Source organism: Scyliorhinus torazame, chromosome 16 (genome assembly GCF_047496885.1).
Source record: "Scyliorhinus torazame isolate Kashiwa2021f chromosome 16, sScyTor2.1, whole genome shotgun sequence".
Lineage (NCBI taxonomy): Eukaryota > Metazoa > Chordata > Chondrichthyes > Carcharhiniformes > Scyliorhinidae > Scyliorhinus > Scyliorhinus torazame.
The window spans coordinates 120,072,596-120,094,032 of NC_092722.1; the positions used below are offsets into that span (position 1 = coordinate 120,072,596).

At 46.4% G+C, this 21,437-nt stretch overlaps 1 protein-coding gene across 1 annotated transcript in view; it reads right to left on the reverse strand.

Annotated features, from left to right (window-relative positions):
- Positions 1 to 21,437, reverse strand: part of asah2 (N-acylsphingosine amidohydrolase 2) — a 203,646-nt gene that overhangs the window by 95,574 nt on the left and 86,635 nt on the right. Inside the window, exons 9-16 of the mRNA XM_072478944.1 lie at positions 18,094 to 18,219; positions 17,020 to 17,106; positions 16,175 to 16,279; positions 13,593 to 13,674; positions 13,167 to 13,282; positions 12,109 to 12,203; positions 4,510 to 4,549; positions 1,568 to 1,666 (exon numbers count right to left, since the gene is read on the reverse strand). Coding sequence (XP_072335045.1) covers positions 1,568 to 1,666; positions 4,510 to 4,549; positions 12,109 to 12,203; positions 13,167 to 13,282; positions 13,593 to 13,674; positions 16,175 to 16,279; positions 17,020 to 17,106; positions 18,094 to 18,219 — 750 coding nt within the window. The remainder of the gene's footprint in view (positions 1 to 1,567; positions 1,667 to 4,509; positions 4,550 to 12,108; positions 12,204 to 13,166; positions 13,283 to 13,592; positions 13,675 to 16,174; positions 16,280 to 17,019; positions 17,107 to 18,093; positions 18,220 to 21,437) is intronic.

The window sequence follows — 21,437 nt, forward strand, 5'->3', positions numbered from 1 at the left end:
TCCTTTTGGCCCTACGGTCGAGAAGTCCCCCAACTACCCGCTGGCAGGAGGTCTTGCCCGATGCCCTACACTCCATTAGGTCGCTCCTCTGCACGGCCACGAATGAGACTCCTCACAACCGATTGTTTGTCTTCCCCAGGAAGTCTACCTCCGGGGTCTCGCTTCCACCTTGGCTGACGGCGCCGGGACCTGTTCTTCTCCGGAGGCACACGTGGTGCAGGCCTGTAACATAGCTGAGTCTGAGGAAGTCCGAGGGGGGCTCGCAGAGTCCGCGGGGTATGTACCCAAGTTATGTCGGGCCACCTCCAGCGAGGAGGCGAGCGTTAGCGTGTCCTGGAGGTCTTTTGCCCCGTTTTCGAGCAGCCGCTGCCGGATGTAGATCAAGCGGATGCCGGACACGAAAGCGTCCCTGATGTGCAGGTTCATATGGACTTCCCCTGTCACATCCTGATGGTCACAGTCCCTGGCAAGCGCAGTGGGTTTCCCGATGAATTCGTCTAGCGATTGCCCCGAGCGCTGCTGGCAGGTAGCGAGCAGATGCCTGGCGTGTATCTCGTTGATGGGTTTGACAAACCGCTTGCAGAGTAACTCAACCGCCTCTTCATAAGTCGTCGCCTTTTCGAACGTGGCGGAGATTCTGTAATTCACACGGGCGTGGAGTAGGCTCAGCTTGCGTGGCCCCAGAATGGGAATCTCTGCAGAGTCCAAGTAGGCCTCGAAGCACCGCAGCCAGTATTTAAACATTTCCTTTGCCTCCGGTGTCCATGCTTCCAGATTGAGCTTCTCTGGTTTTAGGCCTGCGTCCATCCTGATTTAGTTTAGTCTATTAAATTGAGGTACCCTCAATAATGACGCTTAGAGTGTAAACGGTAAAGAAGGCTTTAATAGACTAAGAACTATGATAGAGCTGAGACATGTGCTAACTGCTGCACAGCCCACAAGGCAGCCCCTTATATATGGCTCACAGATGGGCGGATCCAGAGGCGGAGTCCCCAGGGTTCCAAGCTTGGTCTTAAAGGGGACATCACCTTACATGATGACAAGGCAGTAACCGTTCATCACAAACGAGATCTCGCAAGACGTCGTAATCTGGATCTTGCCCTCAGTGGGAAAGTTCCAGATTAACATATATAAATGAGCCATAACTCTAACTTTCTAAGTTTAGATGTCAAGCCAGAATGAGGAACAATGCCCCTTTCTGCTCAACAGCACACCCAAAGGCCCTGGCCAACCATCTGCAGCCCCCGCTATTGATTTCCCATTCCCAAATAGACACTTTCGCCCAGAATGCAAACCTGTGACAGATGAACCTCCTGTGGAGCCTTGGGCCTATTAGTCAGTGTGGACATTGGGTCCAAATTGTTGCTTTCCCTTCCAAAATCTGAAGCCACCAACTAATTTTAACCCTGCATTTAATAGTAAATGGTGGTAATTTTCGGAAAATCGTGCAAGGAAAAGGAATCAGTAAAGAGCTATTGGGAAACTCCTCCAATATGAATTAGATTTCCACAAGGGTCAGATTATGGTCTGTAAACACCCTCTAAGAAGACATGAAGGGGTTCACTACCTGGTATTCTTCATATGTGGTGATATAATGTGTATAAACATTACATAGACCCGAAACAACAACATCAACATCTTTCAAAGACCCAGTGGATTCAAGTTCCTGCAAGGGGAAAAAGTAAGGCATCAATAATTGCTGCTGCTCTAATTAGTGCAATTGTTTTTATACCAATATACAATAATATTAACAATTCCAAATAATTCATTCACTTCACGCTCATTCACTGGTGTCTTTAAAACTTCCGGGCAACTTCCATTGTCAAACATTATTAAATAATATCTGGCAATGCATAAAACAAAGCCTGCGAGATTCACGTTTTAGGGAGTTTATTGAAGGAAGGTTGAGTTTTAGTCAGGGAGTTTATTGAAGGAAGGTTGAGTTTTAGTCTGAGAAAGTATGCTCCTTGACCATTTTTCTGATTCATTGGGCCATATTTTCACACAGCCACAAAAGCGGGTTTCAAGGTGGTTGAGCAGAGAAATCACAGCGGGCGAGCAGCACGCTGGTTAGCCAACAGCTTCCCACCTCCAGGCCATTTTCAAGGAAGCCAGGTTGGAGAGGCAACATCTGCAGTCTCCTGGTAGCAGATTGAGCAAACCAGTGGTCAGAATGGGCTTTCAACCATTCTCGCACCCGTCCCGATGCAAAAACATGGCCACAGCTGTGGCCAGAGATTTACCTGTGGTGGCTTCCTCCTCTACAAAGGCAGTCTGGTAACTGTGACCATTTTAAGTTTCAAAGAGTTTAAAAGTGCTGAGAGGGCAGCTGCATCTTGATGGAGGATGATGGGAGGCTGTCCATTATCTTTAATTGGACAGCAAACATGCCCTCTGTCCATCAATTAGACAATCCTTTCACAATCGTGTTTGGTGTGTCACACTGGCGCCATATGGGGTCGAGATCCAGAAATATTTGGACTAAACTACAAATGCAATCCCCCTTTTTTATTGGGAGTGTGGATGGCTCAGGGTTCGAGGAGGAGAGCTGATGGTTGAAGGTGTTAGATATTGATTAGATTTGTAAGGGATGTAGCAACAAGGAACAGTCATTTTGAGACTGAATTGAATCTCAGATTGGAATAATCGACAATCCGGTTACATTAGAATCACTAATTTAGCCAAAATATATATAAACATACCCAGAGAAGCTCCCAAATGAGTAACTGAGAGTCTGGGGCTATGCCACATACAAAATCAGCATTTAAAGAAATGAAAGGAAGACTTGAATTTAGCACCCTTCACAATCCAGGAGGCCCCAAAGTGGTTTATAGCCAAGTAACTACTTGTAACTTTTGAAGTGTAGCCGATATTTTAAAATTGATATTTTATTTTATCTCTTGCTGCTGCAGATTGCCTGCATTTGTCATCTAAAAATTTCAATTATGTTGAATCTCGTGCTCACTCTGGGAGAATGGGACAGAGAGGGAGTGGAAATTAAAGGACTAAAAATGATAATATGTAGCTTCACGTTTGTGACGTTTTCAGTGCAGCTATATCTATAAGGGCAGCAATGGCAGGTGTTTTAGTACTCTAATGGATGCCTGAGCTCCCAACCATGAAGACATAATTCAGCTTGGCGGAGAGCCAAGAAATCTATTAGCCTGTTGAAGCACCTGAGCCCCAGAGAAAACATTGCTTGAGTGAGAACTCTTGTCAACAATTCCTAATGCCACTTAACTTGGGTGTCAGCTTTTGCTCAGTAAGTGGCACCTTCACCTCTGTGCCTAAAGGTTTGTGATTTAAGTCTGAGACCTGAGCATAAAATCTGGTCTAACACTCCAGTTCAGCACCGAAGGAGTGGTTCACCTTCCAAAGCATCATCCTTTGAATGAGACATTAAACCAAATCCCTGCTGTCTGCCCACTCGGGAGAAAACATCAAAGAGTGATGTTCTCCCAGGTGCGTGGCGAGTATCTATTTCTCAACCAAGCAGCATGAAAAATAATTATTTGTACATTGTAGTTTGTGCAAGGCTTGCTGTGCGTAAAGTGGCTACATTCCCAACAGTGACTTCACTTGTAAAGTACAAGTAAGATGCTCTAGGGCTTCGGGAGGCCATGATGCAGGCTATAGCAATAACAATGTTTCTTCTCCTTATCAATCGATTTTTAACATTTTGAAGGTTTTATAGTGACTTCAGCACTTAAGGGCTTAATAGGGCTGTTTATGTTAGCAAGGAAAATAAGCTTGAGTGTAGGATGTAGAGATGGAAAGCACAATAGTTGAGTTGCAATGACAGTGACAGCATATGAAAGTCTCGTGTAGCAAGTTCAGGATTGCAGGCACCATGTGGAGGCATTTAATAGGTGGGGAATATCATAGATGTAGAGTTGCTCGAGGGCATTTTTACAAACCTTTTACTGAATTGAACAGAGATGCAGTACGTGGCTTGGAGTCTGCCTGCTGTTTGTGGGGAAGGATGGGCCTTTTCGATAACAAAGTGCGAGGGAAAGATTATAGAACATATAAATGCAATAGTATTTTAAATGCAAGAGTAGTGTGCAATCTATAAAAAATTGATGTGCACCTCAATTTGATTTGTATGCGCAGCGAGTATGTTTAGTTTAAGTCTAGACAGTAAGTGTCAGCAAGCTATTCAAACACAGAGGGAATCACAGCTGTGCCTGATCCAGTTCCCATCCCACATTCTCACTGGACGTTTTCTGGCAAGTACCACTGGATGGAAATTTGGAGGAAAATTGGGCCAATGGTTTCTTTAACCTCCACTCTGCATAAACGCCTTAAATGTTCCCCTGGCTACGATCAGTTGATAAAGCACAGGCCATGAATCACACCCAGGACTTTCTGACCTGTCTAACTTAATGTCGCTTTGAATTGTGCCTTTATCCACCAGATCATCAGGGAGCTCATAACTGAGCTATTTTTGATGCACCATCAAACGCATCTGAAGTACTCGGTATAACTTGACATAGATTAATGACTTACATGCTTCACAGCTTCTCGCAGTCTTCTTCCTGACATAGTGCTAGGGAAAAGAAATCAAAATGGGAAATCTCGAGGTCTTTAAAAGTTCCTTTACACAAGGATCAGTAACAATATTGTCTCACACGCAACCCCCCCCCCCCCCCCCCCCCAAACCGGCCAAATTTAAACAATCAATCCAAATAATTGACTTCACTTGTCGCCGACCGAACAGCATTAACATCAGTGAATGGTGGGAAAGTGCCAGTGAGCGAGTGTTGTTAAAATGGACGGCATGAAAACAAATACAGTCACTTCCAGCAAAGCAATAATATGCCTGGCAAAGGATGATCCCTTTCCTAAAGTAACCAAAAAGAAGTGAGAGATTCCCCCCACCCACCCACCCACCCACCAACTAGGAATGTATTCCCAGGGGTTTAGAAGGTTAAGCACTGATCTAATCAATTTTTTTCAAGCTATTACGGGGAACATATAGGGTAGATGGGAGAGAAACTGATTTGGGATCCCAGGACTGTCATAGACTCATAGAACTCATAGAATTTACAGTGCAGAAGGAGGCCATTCGGCCCATCGAGTCTGCACCGGCTCTTGGAAAGAGCACCCCACCCAAGGTCAACACCTCCACCCCATCCCCATAACCCAGCAACCCTACCCAACACTATGGGCAATTTTGGACACTAAGGGCAATTTATCATGGCCAATCCACCTAACCTGCACATCTTTGGATAGTGGGAGGAAACCGGAGCACCCGGTGGAAACCCACGCACACACGGGGAAGATGTGCAGACTCCGCACAGACAGTGACCCAAGCCGGAATCGAACCTGGGACCCTAGAGCTGTGAAGCTATTATGCTATCCACAATGCTACCATGCTGCCCCTAAAAGTCACTTCTGTATAATTACTTTGCAAATAAATCCAACTGATCATGTTAGCCTGAAGCTAACATTCCGGCTGTCTGATATTTACATAGATACATAGAACATACAGTGCAGAAGGAGGCCATTCGGTCCATCGAGACTGCACCGACCCACTTAAGCCCTCACTTCCACCCTATCCCCATAACCCCTCCTACCCTTTTTGGTCACTAAGGGCAATTTATCATGGCAGATCCACCTAACCTGCACATCTTTGGACTGTGGGAGGAAACCGGAGCACCCGGAGGAAACCCACGCACACACGGGGAGAACGTGCAGACTCCGCACAGACAGTGACCCAGCGGGGAATCGAACCTGGGACCCTGGAGCTGTGAAGCCACAGTGCTATCCAGTTGTGCTACCGTGTTAGGATCTCTCCTCCAGCGTCCAGTCATAATTTACATCATAGTGCAGACACACACACTGATGGACACACAGCAAGCCCAATCAACACACACAACACAGCAGCCAATCACCAGTTAGGGCACACTCACTATATAGACAGAGGGCATCAGAGTTCCCGCTCATTCGGGATGCAGCCTCTCAGAAGGACAGAGCTTACAGCACAGATCTTGACCATGTGCTGAGTGCATAGACTGGTTAGGACAGGGATAGGTCTTTAGTTTAATCTAACATCGTGTTAAACCCACAGTGAAAGTATGTTCAACAGTTTCTAACTTAATAAAATAGTGTTGTACTATTTTGAGTGTTGGTGGCCTGTATGTGTTCCACGGATCCAGAGCACCCAACATATCATGGTACCAGTAGTTGAGGGATGTTAGAACTTCTTAGACCTACCTGAAAGTGATCTGCCTTCCACCAGCATACAGCCATCCTGCAAAATGGACAGCGTCCGCCCGCCGCCGCTCCGCATCACCGGTAACCTAGGGGCCAACTGGAAGATATTCAAACAACGCTTCCAGCTCTACCTTGAACCCACAGACTGGGAAGCTGCCTCAGACACCAGGAATATCGCTCTCTTCCTATCCAGGGCCGGGGAACATGCCACCCACATTTTCAATTCTCTCACCTTTGCTGATGGTGAAGATAAATCAAAATTCAAGACGTTCCTCCTTAAGTTTGACAGTCACTGCGACATCGAGGTGAATGAAAGTTTCGAGCGCTATGTATTCCAACAGCGTTTGCAGGGTAAGGATGAACCTTTCCAGTCTGTTCTCACCCACCTCCGCATCCTTGCGCAGTCCTGTAATTACGGGCCCACCTCCGACTCCATGATACGCGACCAGATCGTTTTGGCGTTCAGTCGGACACCCTACACCAGCAGCTCCTCAAGGTAAAGCAGCTCACCCTAGCGACTGCCATCGAGACCTGCGTGCTACATGAACACGCCACTAGTCGGTATTCCCACATCCAAGCGTCTGAAAGGGCGCGGCAAGGTCCCCACGAGGCAGAACGGGTCCAAGCAATCGAGCAACTCCAGGGCCTCAGCCTGGATGAGGGCGGCCATTTCGCAGACTCCCGCGCTTGTGCGCACCGAATGAGGGGACGGCGACATCCATGAACGTACAGCGCAGGCGGGCACCACGTGCGACCGCACCGCGCATGTGCGATGGCGCAGCGAACGTACTGCTGCTACAACGTGCAGCAACTGCGGCTCCGCCCACTTAAAGCAGCAATGTCCTGCCATATCCCGACGATGCCTGCGATGTGGCAAACTTGGCCACTATGCTGCTTTATGCATATCAGCTCAGTCTGCCAACTCTCGCCGCTCCAGCCAGCCCCGCAGGAATGTCCGGGCCATTCAACCCATGGTCACCGAGCCCAATTCGGACCTGCTACCCGATACTGACACCGAGGACCCGAAGGCGCCTTTTCGAGTCGGTATCATTACAAAAAACAGGGTGTCCCCGAAGCAAAGAATCCAGCCTCTATCGGTATACAGCATCGATCCGGACGATGAGTGGTGTGCCATCCTTACGGTCAACCGGTCCCAAATATGATTCCGCCTGGACACTGGTGCCTCCGCCAATCTCATTGCGCAGTCTGACCTCCAAAGCCTTCGTGTCAAACCAGCCGTCCTGACATTAGCCTGCCAACTATTGGATTATAATGGCAATGCCATTGCTGCCAGCGGCATGTGCCAACTTGAAGTGACGCACAGGTCACACAAAGCATTCCTTCCCTTTGAAATCGTGGGCTCCTCGAAAGCCTCCCTGTTTGGCGCGTAGGCATGCAAGCTGTTGAACCTAGGTCAGAGAGTTCACTCTCTCTCTCCTGCTGACGCATCTGCCTTTCAGGACACCGACTTCAGGGCGCAGCTCGACGCCATTATCAACCAGTACCACGAAGTCTTCGAGAGCATGGGCACACTCCCGTACACCTACAAGATTTTATTAAAACCGAATGCCACGCCTGTTGTGCACGCACCTCGCAGGGTCCCAGCACCCCTTAAGGACCGTCTCAAGCTGCAGCTGCAGGACCTCCAGAACCAAGGAGCGATTTCCAAAGTCACGGAACCGACCGACTGGGTCAGTTCCATGGTATGTGTAAAATAGCCTTCCCGCGAATTGAGAATTTGCATTGATCCCAAGGATCTAAATCGCAATATTATGAGAGAGCACTATCCAATTCCCAAGTGCGAAGAGCTCACATGTGAGATGGCTCTTCACCAAACTCGACGCCTCAAAAGGATTCTGGCAAATCCAACTCGATAAATCCAGCAGGAAACTCTGCACATTTAACACCCCCTTTGGAAGATATTGTTACAATAGGATGCCGTTTGGGATCATCTCTGCATCAGAAGTGTTCCATCGGATTATGGAACAAATGATGGAAGGAGCATGCTAGTCGCCTCCAGCGCGTATTCAGACGTATACTTGAACATGGCCTCCGCCTCAACAGGGCCAAATGCTCTTTTGGTCAGACAGAACTTAAGTTCCTCGGGGACCACATCTCCCAATTGGGTGTGCAGCCAGATGCGGACAAGGTAGCTGCCATCACAGCTAAGAAAACACCAGAGGACAAGAAGGCAGTCCTCCGATTTCTGGGCATGGTCAATTTTTTAGGGAAATTCATCCCTAACCTTGCCTCCCATACCACAGCTCTCAGGAACCTGGTCAGGAAGACGACAGACTTCCAATGGCTCCCTGCCCACAAGCGCGAATGGAGAGAACTCAAGGCAAAACTGACCACGGCCCCAGTCTTAGCTTTCTTTGATCCAGCAAAGGAGACCAAAATTTTGACCGATGCCAGTCAATCCGGCATTGGGGCAGTGCTCCTTCAACGTGATGAGGCCTCATCATGGGCCCCCGATGCATATGCGTCACGTGCGATGACCCCCATGGAGCAGCGTTACGCGCAGATAGAAAAGGAGTGCCTGGGCCTTCTGACCAGTGTGGTTAAGTTTCACGATTATGTCTACGGACTTCCTCAATTCACCGTTGAGACCGACCATCGCCCGCTGGTCAATATAATACAGAAAGACTTGAACGACATGACCCCTCGCCTCCAGCGTATTCTCCTCAAGCTCCGGCGATACGACTTCCAGCTGGTATACACCCCAGACAAGGACCTCATCTTTGCTGACGCTCTCTCCAGGGCAGTCAACATTCCATGTGACCCAGTGGGATTTGTCTGCCAGATTGACACCCATGTGGCATTCGCGGCCACCAATCTACCTGCTTCGGATGAACGCCTTGTCCAAATTTGCCGCGAGACGGTGGCTGACCCCTTGCTACAGCGTGTCATGCACCACCTAACGGACGGGTGGCTCAAGGGCCAATACCCTCAATTCTATAATGTCAGAGATGATCTGGCGGTAGTAGATGGGGTTCTTCTAAAACTGGACCGCATTGTCATCCCGCATAGCATGCGCCAGCTTGTCCTGGAACAACTACACGAGGGCCACCTTGGCGTGGAAAAGTGCCGCCGACGGGTCTGAGAGGCAGTGTACTGGCCCGGCATTAATGAGGACTTAGCCAACACAGTGCTCAACTGCCCCACTTGTCAGCGCTTCCAGCCGGCCCAACCACGTGAGAACTTGCAGCCCCATGAGTTGGTCACGTCACCATGGACCAAGGTGGGCATCGACCTGTTCCACGCGCTGGGTAGAGACTATGTCCTGATCGTGGACTACTTTTCGAATTACCCGGAGGTGATACGGTTGCACAACCTCACCTCGTCTGCAGTCATTCGTGCGTGTAAAGAAACCTTTGCTCGACACGGAATCCCGCTCACGGTTATGTCGGACAATTTCCCCTGCTTCGCCAGCCAAGAATGGTCCAACTTTGCCAGGCAGTACAATTTTGCCCATGTGACGTCCAGTCCCCTGTAACCCCAATCCAACAGCAAAGCAGAGAAGGGAGTACATATCGCCAAACGGCTCCTATGCAAGGCTGACGATGCTGGGTCTGATTTCTACCTTGTCTTGCTGGCCTATCACTCCGCCCCACTGTCCACTGGCCTGTCGCCAGCAAAGTTACTCATGAGTCGCACCCCGAGGACAACGGTGCCGTCCATCCATGTCCCAGACCTAGACCACGTTCCACTACTTCGCCGGATGCAGCTGTCTCGTGCACAGCACAAGGCGGCTCATGACACCCGTGCAGCTGATCTCCCTGCTCTGGCTCCAGATGACAACGTCTGTGTCCATCTTCCGGATGGTGGCTGATCTGCAACTGCTGTTGTCCTTCGGCAGGTGGCCCCCCGCTCGTTCCTGGTTCGTCTACCGGATGGCTGTATTCTGCGCCGCAATCGAGCGCCCTTCGTCTCGTTCCACGCTCGCCACGTGACCCTCCAGTGTCGCCTCGCCCTCCTGCTGACCCTGCCATGGACTATGCAGAGCTCCCTGTCACTCTGCCTCCCCCTGACTTTGACGCAGTCCAGCCCGCTCCTGAACCGGCGGCTCTCAACCCACCCTTGAGGTGGTCAACCAGAATTCGTCGCCCACCTCAGAGACTAGATTTATGAACTTTTCGAATTTATGGACTCTCTGAATTGTTTTGTTGCTTTGTTTGATCGTTTCCCCGGTTTGTATGTAGTGTTGATCTCGTTACTCTTGTTGCATACTGCTTCTCTGCACCAGGCACCTTCCCAAGTAAATAGCTTAGTTCTCATGTACGTACTCCTGTAAATATGTCTTCGCACCCCACACGTAGTTAGGAACATTCTCACCACACATTATTTATTGCCACACACATACATTTTTTTATAAAAGGGGGGATGTCATAATATACACCAGTATATCATGGTGCAGACACACACATTGATGGACACACAGCAAGGCCAATCAACACACACAACACCGCAGCCAATCACCAGTTAGAGCACACTCACTATAGTGCATAGACTGGTTAGGACAGGCATAGGTCTTTAGTTTAATCTAACATTGTGTTAACCTACAGTGAAAGTATGTTCAACAGTTTCTAACTTAATAAAATAGCATTGTACTATTTTGAGTGTTGGTGGCCTGTATGTGTTCCACGGATCCAGAGCACCCAACACATCAAGGACTGGGGCCAATTAGTTCAAAAATGAGACCTTTCAGGAATGAAATTAGGAAAAATTTATATCTGCAAAGGGCAGTTGAAATTTGGAACTCTCTCAGCAATTTAAAAATGTTTTTTTACAGAATGTGGATTTTGCTGGCTGGGCCAGCATTCATTGCCCATCCCGAACTAGGTGGGGTGAGCTGCCTTCTTGAACCACTGCAGTCCATGTGGTGTAGGTACACCCACAGTGCTGTTAGGGAGGGATTGCCAGGATTTTGACCCAGCGACGGTGCAGGAACTGCGATAGATTTCCAAGTCAGGATGGTGAGTGGCAAGGAGGGGAGCTTCCAGGTGGTGATGTTCCCATGTACCTGCTACCCTTAGAATCATAGAATAGATTCATAGAATCCTTCCAGTGCAGAAGGAGAACAGTCGGCCCATGAGGTCTGCACTGACCTTCCGAAAGAACACCCTATCCATGTCCGACCGCAATCCACCCCACCCTATCCCCTTAACCCTGTAACCTAACCTGCACATCCCTGGACACTGAAGGGAAATTTAGCATGGTCAATCTACCAAACCTGCACATCTTTGGCTGTGGGAAGGAGCACCCGGCAGGAAACCCACACAGACATGGGTAGAATGAGCAAAATCCGCACAGTCACCCGAGGTCAGAATCGAGCCGGGGTCCCTGACGCTGTGAGGCAGCAGTGCTAACCACTGTGCCACCACCCACATGTCTTTCTAAATGGCAGCAGGCACTGGATTTGGAAGGTGCTGTCATAGGTGAGTGACCTAGATCAATTGTCAGTTTTAAAACTGAGATCGATTGATTTTAGTTAACCAGTAGTATTCAGGGACATTGGCAAAGGTGGGTATGTGGAGTTAGCTCACAGATCAGCCTGATCTCACTGAATAGCAGAGCCAGCTTATGGGGCTAAATGGCCTATTCCTGTTCCTATATAATGGGTTTCCCCAGTGTCGTCAACGAAAAAAAGAGATTAAAGTTCCCGCTTTTTCAAATAAAATACATTTTCAAAAATAACCACAAGGAAAAAAAGAATCTCATCAAACCAAACAGTCAAATGGTACTGGAACTCGATTACATCAGTGAGGGTAAGTTTTTACAACAGATTTTACTACATTGACTATAAAAAGGTATTCCACTGTAGCTGAAATCATTAGCTTCCTTCTACTCCTGTCTAAAGTGGCCTTATAAAATTTAGCAGAGACTCACGTGAACTCCCCGGGAACAGCTGCAATAGCCAATGTCCCAAGAGTAAGAATTTGTACATCCACAATTTCCGGATGCCAAGGCAGAGGTTTCAGCATCTGAAAGGTGAGGATGCAGCACCCAGTTAAATATGTCACTGCTGTGAAAAATGTTGAATTCGAAGGGAAGAAACAGCCATGCATTTCACACAGAAATGGAGAGGAATTACTGGCAAACGGAAATAACTTGGCAAGATGAATTCATCACTGAAGAACAAATATTGTACTGGAAGCACTTTCACTGCATCAAAATTCAGGCATTTTCTAAAGGTCTTTATGAAAGGGGGAGGAGGTATTAATAGCAATCTTGTAATAGTGAGTCTTATTACAGAGCATTGTACAAAAGGGAGGTTTATATTCCCGGTCTACCTCTTTAATGCAAGGTCGTTAAACTAAGTCATATTTCTCAACAAGCCAGTCTTGTGGAAAATCGGTTCTCAAGGTCAAGGAGGAGACTTGGTGTGAAAGAGGCACCCTCCATGATTACTGCTTTATCACGCTTCGGTGGACTTCAAATCAGAAGTTACATGATTAAATTTTCATGTAAATTGATGTCTTCAGTGTGAGCCTGAGCATTCCATCAGAGTTCACCTCTGCAATTACCCTGACTTGGAAATCTGTCAAGGTGGGAATGTCAAAATTGATGAGGAAGCTCCAACTTTCTACAAATCCGCCAGTATTAATGTTTCCAGCACTTGAAGAAGTCAGCCTCCAGGAGTGTAAAGACAAAGATATGTTACATTCCCAATACACAGTGGGAATGATCTTCATCTTTTCAAAATTGGTTTCCAGAAGGCCAGTAAAAGGAAGCAAATCCTTGAAAAGTTCTGCCTATTTTCAAAGGTCTTCTTGTAACTTTTCTTTGCTTTGCTCTTTTGGAAGTGGGAAACATATTTTTGCCCACCAGAATTTCTTTATGGTGTGCCAAACGTTCTTGGTGCAACACCCTAAAGTTGAGCAAAGGAGGAAAATCTTGAATTACACAAACGTTCAGTATATTAAATAAGGAAAGATGAAACTTACTTCTCCTGTACTGAAAAGGATTGGTTTGGGGTGGTGGCAATCCTGAGTTTCAATGGAGGGTTCTCCCAGGAGCATGTCACGGATGGCATCCCAGAATGGATCACCTTCAACAGTTCCTGTGGATACATCATCATAATGCAAATCAAAACTGACTCTCTGAGGAAGACCCTGGGTGGGATTTTCTGGCCCTTCCCGCTGGCAGAATCTTCTGATCCCACCGAAGGTGCCCCCACACGGTAGGTTCTCTGGCGACAGGACACGACAGGAGACGTAATACTCCATAGACATCAGTGGGAATGGAAGAAGGGGCGGGTGCTGTAAAATCCAGCCCGTTGTGTTATATATGGCACAAATTGTTGGACTTTCATTTGCTGTTATCGCAAGGGGAAGCAGTTTGAAAACTCCTGCCTTCAGTACCAGACTTACCCTGTGTAAAGTTAAAGGCTCCCACTCCATCAGTTGTACCAGCAGCAAAGCTGTACCCAAGGGCAGGTTTACATGTCTGGCCCTGGAAAATAGAAGCTCCATAAATATAGTTTTATGACCCCAGTATTCACTGGACTCTACTGCCAAAACACTGGGAAACATTTTTGTTTGAAGTTTCATTTTGGAAAGCATTAAAAAGCTTTCATTTATGCAGTTAATAACAAATTCTTATTTTATGTTCATTAAAACTGTGAGTCACCATATTTATTTCCTTTACCCATGGGGAGAGGGAGACAAGGGTGGCATTGTAGCACAGTAGTTAGCGCAGTTGCTTCACAGCTCCAGGGTCCCAGGTTCGATTCCTGGCTTGGGTCACTGTCTGTGCGGAGTTTGCACGTTCTCCCCGTGTCTGCGTGGGTTTCCTCCTAGTGCTCCGGTTTCCTCCCACAGTCCAAAGATGTGCGGGTTAGGTGAATTGGCCATGATAAATTGCCCTTAGTGTCCAAAATGGTTAGGTGGGACTACTGGGTTGGGGGGTATGGTGGCGGTGTGGGCTTAGGTAGGGTGCTCCTTCCAAGGGCCAGTGCAGACTCAATGGGTCGAATGGCCTCCTGCACTGTAAATTCTATGATTCTATGATAAGGGATAGTGAAAAAGGAGCCATGCAGCAGTAAGTCACAACAGATAAATTAAACAAATATGTTCTGTCTATTTTGATTTGATTTGATTTAGATTTATTGTCACATGTACTGAGGTACAGTGTTCTGTGTACAGTCCTTCAGATCGTTCCATACATGAGAAACATAGGATATATGATAAATGACAGTAGGCGATACAAAAAATCTTGCCAGAAATATTGGTAATCGGTCAAAGGGGGGTGAAGAACTTAAAGTAATTGATATCAATAAGGAAAAAGTACTGAAAAAATCTGCGAAAAGCTAACAAATCCCATGGACCTGATGGTAACCTGATGGCTTCGAAACATGGGGGTTGCAAATATAATAGATGCTTTGATCGTGATTTTCCAGAACTCTCTAAATTCTGGAGCAGTCTCAGTGATATGACTTTAAAGAGATCGAACGTACTTATGTAAGCTGCTTCCAAAATTAACTTCCCTCAGTGAAGTAATGCATTCCTAAGTCCAACCTGCATCTATCCTTTTTAGGTTATATTTGTGGCTTCGCCTTCTGCTGTCCTGTATCAAATACCTCTGCAAAATCCTTTGAAATGGGCAGAAAAGTGTCCATACAATTTTTGGCGAAAGGTCACAGAATTATTATTTCATCAAAATTTGGAACTGCTTGGAAAAGGTCTGCCACAGCTGCATTATTTAAATATGGTTAAGGGACATACCTAGAAACCTAAAAGGCATCTTGGAAATAATTATTAGCAATCTAATGGACACACACAAAGAGCTGTGGGTTTTGACTGGAAGCGTATTAAAATTGAAAAAGCAGTGCCAGAGAAAACAGAATATATTTTTGTTAACCTTCTCAGTTTTGGCAAAGAACAAAGAATGAAAGAAAAAATTAGCAACTATTTAATAAAATATGGGGGCAGTGTAGGAAAAGATAATGAGAGTGATATGGCACGTGCATTAAGTCTAAATACCAGCGTAGACCAGAATGGTTGAATGTCCTGTTTCTGCACCGTGGACCCTCTGGGTGCGATCTATCAGTCTTAACACACCTGACCCGGTGACACAAGACCGTTAAATCGCGCAAAAGATTTTCAAAGCTGGTTACGCCTCGCAAGATCTAACAAGAGCTCGTCCATGCAGGAAATGAGTCTAAGTGCGGCCTCAGCAGGGCACTCCATGCCGAGACCCAAAAATGAAGCAGAGTCCCGTTTAATAGCTTAACGTGCCCAAAACGGGACTCTTTGTTTTCCTCCATTCAATAGAGCCCTCTGTAATTACATGCACTGTCTGACCACACAATACAGCAGCAAGGTATCGCACCGTTTTCCCTCTTCCTAAACCCTCCCCACCTGAAGCGCACAGCACACTATGGCAAAAATAGCCCCAGCAGCCGTCCTCAACTTGTAAAATAACCCTGACCCAGAAGCTAGGTTGGATGATTAGGCAGTGCGGCCACAGGCAACGTTAGGAAATTCTGCCTTGCCAAAGATACCCCACCAACAGGCTTTTCTGGAACTTAGGCCCTTGATTTTTTTTCTTTCCTTTTGACCTTCTTCACTCTGAAAACTCTCAATGTAAAGGGTTGAAAAGGGTTGCCCTCTTGCTCGATCCGTTGCTGCACAGCTTTCAACCACTGAGGTTCAACATTCAACTCTCTTAAATTTCTTCATTTTTATCAGGATCAGATTGAGTTGTAATTCAACTAATATATGCCATAAACAATGGTTTTTATAATTGGTTGTGGTAAAAACTACCTTTGCTATGATGATTGTCCTATTTCACCCTCTTGCTGCCCACTGGGCTTCCACTGACTGTCCTCCCTCAGGTTCATGTTGTCAACAGGTCACTTAATTTACTGGCAACAGACAAGACACCTGTGTCTAATCAAGTAAAGGTAATCATATATAATACAGAAAAAGAAATCCAAAAGCCTGGTACTCACTCTGTGTGTTGAATTGAATTGGACCGTGACATCAGTCATGTTGACCCATTGATGTGCAAAGTTGATAGGACCTTGAATTTCTCTTGTGGCTGTTCTGGACAACTCCTGAAGAAAAAATGCACATGGATAAGAAGTTCCAAAACAAATCGGCAGTAATTCCCTATTTTCATTCACAAAGCCTGCACCTCCATGGATTTTATGTACATTTTTATTTGTGTCAAAAATTTCAGATATGCAAAATATTCTTTACATCACTGTGACCTTGTAGTGTGGAATTTAACAACCAACATTGCAATTGAGAATGCACAAAACTGTTCTCCAAAATGTAATGGAATCGTGCCACAAACTGCAATACTTGTGCCTGCCTGTGTACGCAGGTTTTTTTTTGTCAACTGAGTAGGCTTTCTTTATAATTTATTTGGAGAATCTTTGTTTGATTTGTCAGAATCCCAGTTATATGTCTCTTCCAAGCAGTCAGGTCACTGACCATTTAAGAGTGCCAGACAGAGAGGGGTGCCTTAGTACAAAGGAAGTGTTGAACAGCAGCCCCACTGGTGTCAGTTGGTTTGATCCAGTCCCGCCTTTATGCTTTCCATTTAGCTTTCCAAAAGCATCTGCTCAAGGATCAGAAGAATGTGTACCCGACAGAAAATAAATCAGAACAATCTTATTATTGACTTCAATAATATTGGTCAGGGCATCATTGCTCTATAACCATCCAAAATGGTTATAGAGCAATTCCTCTGCCTGGTTACCTCTGGGCCATTTATCTTTGACCGAAGGTGTTGCAACATTTGCTTTATGTTACTTTGAGTTGCTGGACCGTAATCTCACTGAGCACCCACCTTTGCCTTATTGTAGATACTGCGTCCAATGATTGCAGTGCTCTCAAACATGTCCCTCCCAGGACCTGCAGACATGCACATTGAAGGCTGTAAAATTAGAGGTGAAAGGGTGCATGAAATCACCACAAATCATGAATTTATAAAACTAGCCTGGCCTAGAATGAGTGCTAACTGAAGAAGATTGGAACTCTTTGTTCCTTTGTTTAGAATCTAGGAATTTTAAAAATAATAATTTATGGGATGTGGGCGTAGCTGATTGGGCCAGTATTTGTTGCCCATCCTAATTGCCTTCGGACTGAGTGACTTGCTATAATAACTCAGAAGAAAGCTGTCATAAACAAAGAAAGATTTATATATATACTTACAATACTCTGCGTAACCGCAGCACCTCACCCCCAGCACAATCCTAGCTGGGAGGATTTGTCTCATCAGGTCCTGAGTTGCGTCTGCTTTTATACCTTGCTCATAGCGAGCCCCAGATGGTTAGCCTCCACCTCCTACCTGGGGAACTCGTACTCCACGAGTCCCACAGGGAGATCAATGATTGTTTCCTCATGACATTTCAGAGATGGCAAGGGACTCTGCTCAAGGAATGATGTTCAGCACAAACTCATGGCAGTTGGAATTGCAGATCTTAGTAATCTCGAACAGAAAATATTCAAATGCGTACCGAGTGTACAAATAAAGATAATTTTCTTATTTTTATTTGCCTGGCTCAGTGGTGTGATGGAGAGAGAATATTTTATTGAGTTGCTCAGGCTGAAAGACAACTGCAGATATGACTGAGAGTGAGGCATTGGTTAGGCCTTTCTTATGGCTTTGTTGTTTACTGACTGTGTTGCGTGATGTGTGTTTTCACTGACAGAATAGAATCATTGAATACTGTGCAGAAGGAGGCCATTCGGCCCATCGGCCCATCTGAAAGAGCCTAGGCCCACTCCCCCACCCTATCCCCATAACCTCACCTAACTTGCACTTCTTTGGACACTAAGGGGTAATTTAGCATGGCCAATCCACCTAACCTGCACAGATTAGCCATTATGGGTGCTCAGAAAGAGCAAACATCCTACTTACTCCTCCAATAGGGCAGGTGCTGTCAGGGTTGTCACATGTTTCACCGGTGTTCACACAGTGAGGGCCCCGTGTATTCGAAGAGACATCCCCCAGATTGGAGGAAGCGAAGGCTGCAACAAATGGTCCCTGTGCGTGTAAACATCAAGTTGAAATAATGATTCACCTGTTGTGCAAATTAAATTGTTATATATCACACGCAGGGTGGGGTGGGGTCGGGGATACTGGGAATAACAGAGTGCATAACTGACATTTAAACAACTGAATTATTCAGAGACTTACATTAATATCATGTACATAATTTATATTAGGCCTATTAATATTTAATGGTTTATAGGAAGGAATAATTAAATTTGCAAATCATCGTTAAGCTACACATACAGAAGCAGAGTGAAACAAGAATTAGCTAAGACACTACTGAAACCTTTATTACAGTAGTGAAGAAGGGATTGCGGGCTCCATGACCCCAACCTGTAAACTGTCTCTCCCTCTGGGTTCACTTCATCCCTTAGTGGTACTTTGAGCGAAAATGTCATCTTCCTTTAAGATTGGCTTTATTATTTGCTCATATTTGGCTATTCCATATAACCACTTGCAGTGTCTAGAAGGCATCTCCTGCAATTTCCCATTACTGGAAAGTGACCTTCTGCAGTATCGCAGTTGTCATATGCCCGTAGTGACCTTACATAAATCTCTGAGGTCTCAACTAACTAACAGCTCAACTTCGAAATGGTGAAGAAAATGACATCCCCAGCCCTCCCTTTGTGGCTGTTCCGTAAAACCACAAACTCAAAGGAGAGATCAGGCTTAACTCTTCCTAGTCACAGCAATATTATTCATTGGATGGGTGGTAAGGCAGGCCACATAATATGTGATACTTTTTTTCAAAAATGTATTTCACAAATTCATGTCGAGTTGTAAAAATAGACGTATTCCTGTATTGTGGTGCAATATAGAATACACACTGCGTTATAGATTACTGCATAGTGATAGCCATGCCTTCAACTCATCACAGCTAAATAGCATATGTTGTGGCTTGCGAGAACTGGTTGTAACTTGAAGGTACTGGGGTGCTTTAAAACATAAGGGAATACTTCTTATCCATGTAATAGCAGTAATCCAATACCCTTTGAGCTATATTAATGAGAGTGAATTGACAAAGCTGAGGTTGCTTAAGGTTAATATAGTTGCGTGGATTCTCCGTTGTCTGTCTCCTGATCTGGTGGAAAATTGAGTGGCGGCCGGAAATCGGGATCGGCGCCCTTTCCATGCTCCGGTCCCTCCCACCCCGGCAGCGGCAGTGAGCTACACACCCCGCGCCGGTGGGAAGGTGCAATTGGGTCATTAGCACCCATTTGCGTCCGATCAACGGGCTAGAAGTCTGATTCTCCAGGCCTCTATGATGCTGCAGCCCTCTCAGCCAGGATTCACGCAGGCATGAAATTGGTGGAGGTATTTTCAAGTGTGGTCCAGATGCAGTGGACCCCACTCACTGAAAATGGTGGCCCGATACCCGGATTCTGACAGAACCCGGCGAGCTCTCCTCAATGCATAGATTTACAGGCAAAAGGTGAGGGAATCGCTCTTGGGAGCTGCTCCTAGCACCAGGAGCAATTCCGGTGGGAGCACTTAGTCTCCAGAACGGAGAATCCAGCCCAGTGTATATTTATTAATAGCTTGACCATCAAAAAAAGGACTCAAGACGGTTTGATTCTTACTCTTTCTCCTTTTCTTTCCTGAGGACATTGAGATATATTCAGGGTCAAGTCATGGCGTCAGTGTCAACCTTCAATATAAATGCTCATTCTCTATTTCGAAGCCGAGGTTGAGAGGATTGTCAGGTATTCCGCTACATGGAGGGAGGGGAGCAGCACAGCCAAAACCTGCAATTCACACCTCCCATTTCTCAGGTGGCAGTACTCCATGAGGAACCACGGATGAATGTTTTCCTCCCTAATACTGAAGTATTAAAGCCAATATCAGCACAAGTGACACAGTGGCTGAAACAAGTTAACACAGTGCATGCCAGAAATCAAGCCCACAATCTTCTTATTTGTTAGTTCAGCCTCATGTTTGGAAATGGACTTAAGCTGAGCTATTGCAAGGGTTGGGGTGGAAGTTTCAATGTTCAGATTGTATGAAAGATGGACTGAAATGCATTTATATAATGCCTTTCACAAATATTGGGAAGGATATTAGGGAGATGTCCCCTGTTCTTCTTCCATGGGTTCTTTCAGATGCATTTGAGAGCAGATCAGGCCAAGGTTTAACACAGTGCAGCATTCTCTCAGTCCCACAGGAGACCGATAGTCTCGATTTTGTATTCAAGTCTCTGTGGTGGGATTTGAGCCCACAACGGTCTGACTCGGGGGCAAGGATACCACCACCGATCCACCAATAACAGTGGCTGGTATTTTCTGCTCCCTTTCACGTCCGGCAATGGGCGAGGAAAATATCACCAGAAGAGCAAAGTCATGTTTTACGTCGGCGTCAACACATGCCACAATTGTTCCCTCCGTCTATTCAACATCGGGTTCCTCATTAACAGATCATTATCAAACCAGAATCATCACCCCCTATCTGCCCCCACCCCCTTGTCAAAACATCCATCCAAAGCAGCGTGAGGGCAGAATGGCGCAAAGCCTGACTGGTCCCCGAAGGCAAGCATCTGGCAAGCAGAACTCCCAGTGGACCGAAGCGGGGGAGAGGGTCTTGGTCGGTTTCCTCCGTGTGCTCCGGTTTCCTCGCACAGTCCAAGGATACGTAGGTGAGATGGATTGGCCATGCTAAATTGTCCCTTAGGCTGGAGTTGCAGGAATCGGATGGGAGATTGGGCCTACATAGGGTGGTCTTTCGAAGGGTCAGTGCAGACTCGATGGACCGATTAGCCTCCTTCTGCACTGTAAGGATTCTGTGATTCTACGATTCTAACCATAGAATCCCTACAGTGCAGAAGGAGGTCATTCAGTCCATCAAGCCTGCACCGACCCTCTGAAAGAGCACCTTAGTCCCACTGCCCCGCCCTATCCCCATAACCCCATCTAACCTGCACACCTCTGGACACCAAGGGCAATTTAGCGCGGCCAATCCACCTAACCTGCACACCTTTGGACTGTGGAAGGAAACAGAGCACTTAGAAGAAACCCACGTAGACAAGGGGAGAGAGTGCAAACTCCACACAGTCATCCAAGGCCAGAATTGAACCTGGGGCATTTGCGTTGTGAGGCAGCAATGCAGCAATACTAATTACTGTGCCACTGTGCATGCCCAGATGTTGCCCAGATAGTACTCTGGCACTGTCGAGGCATACCAGGGCACTACTCGGGTAATGCCTGGGCAATGCCCAG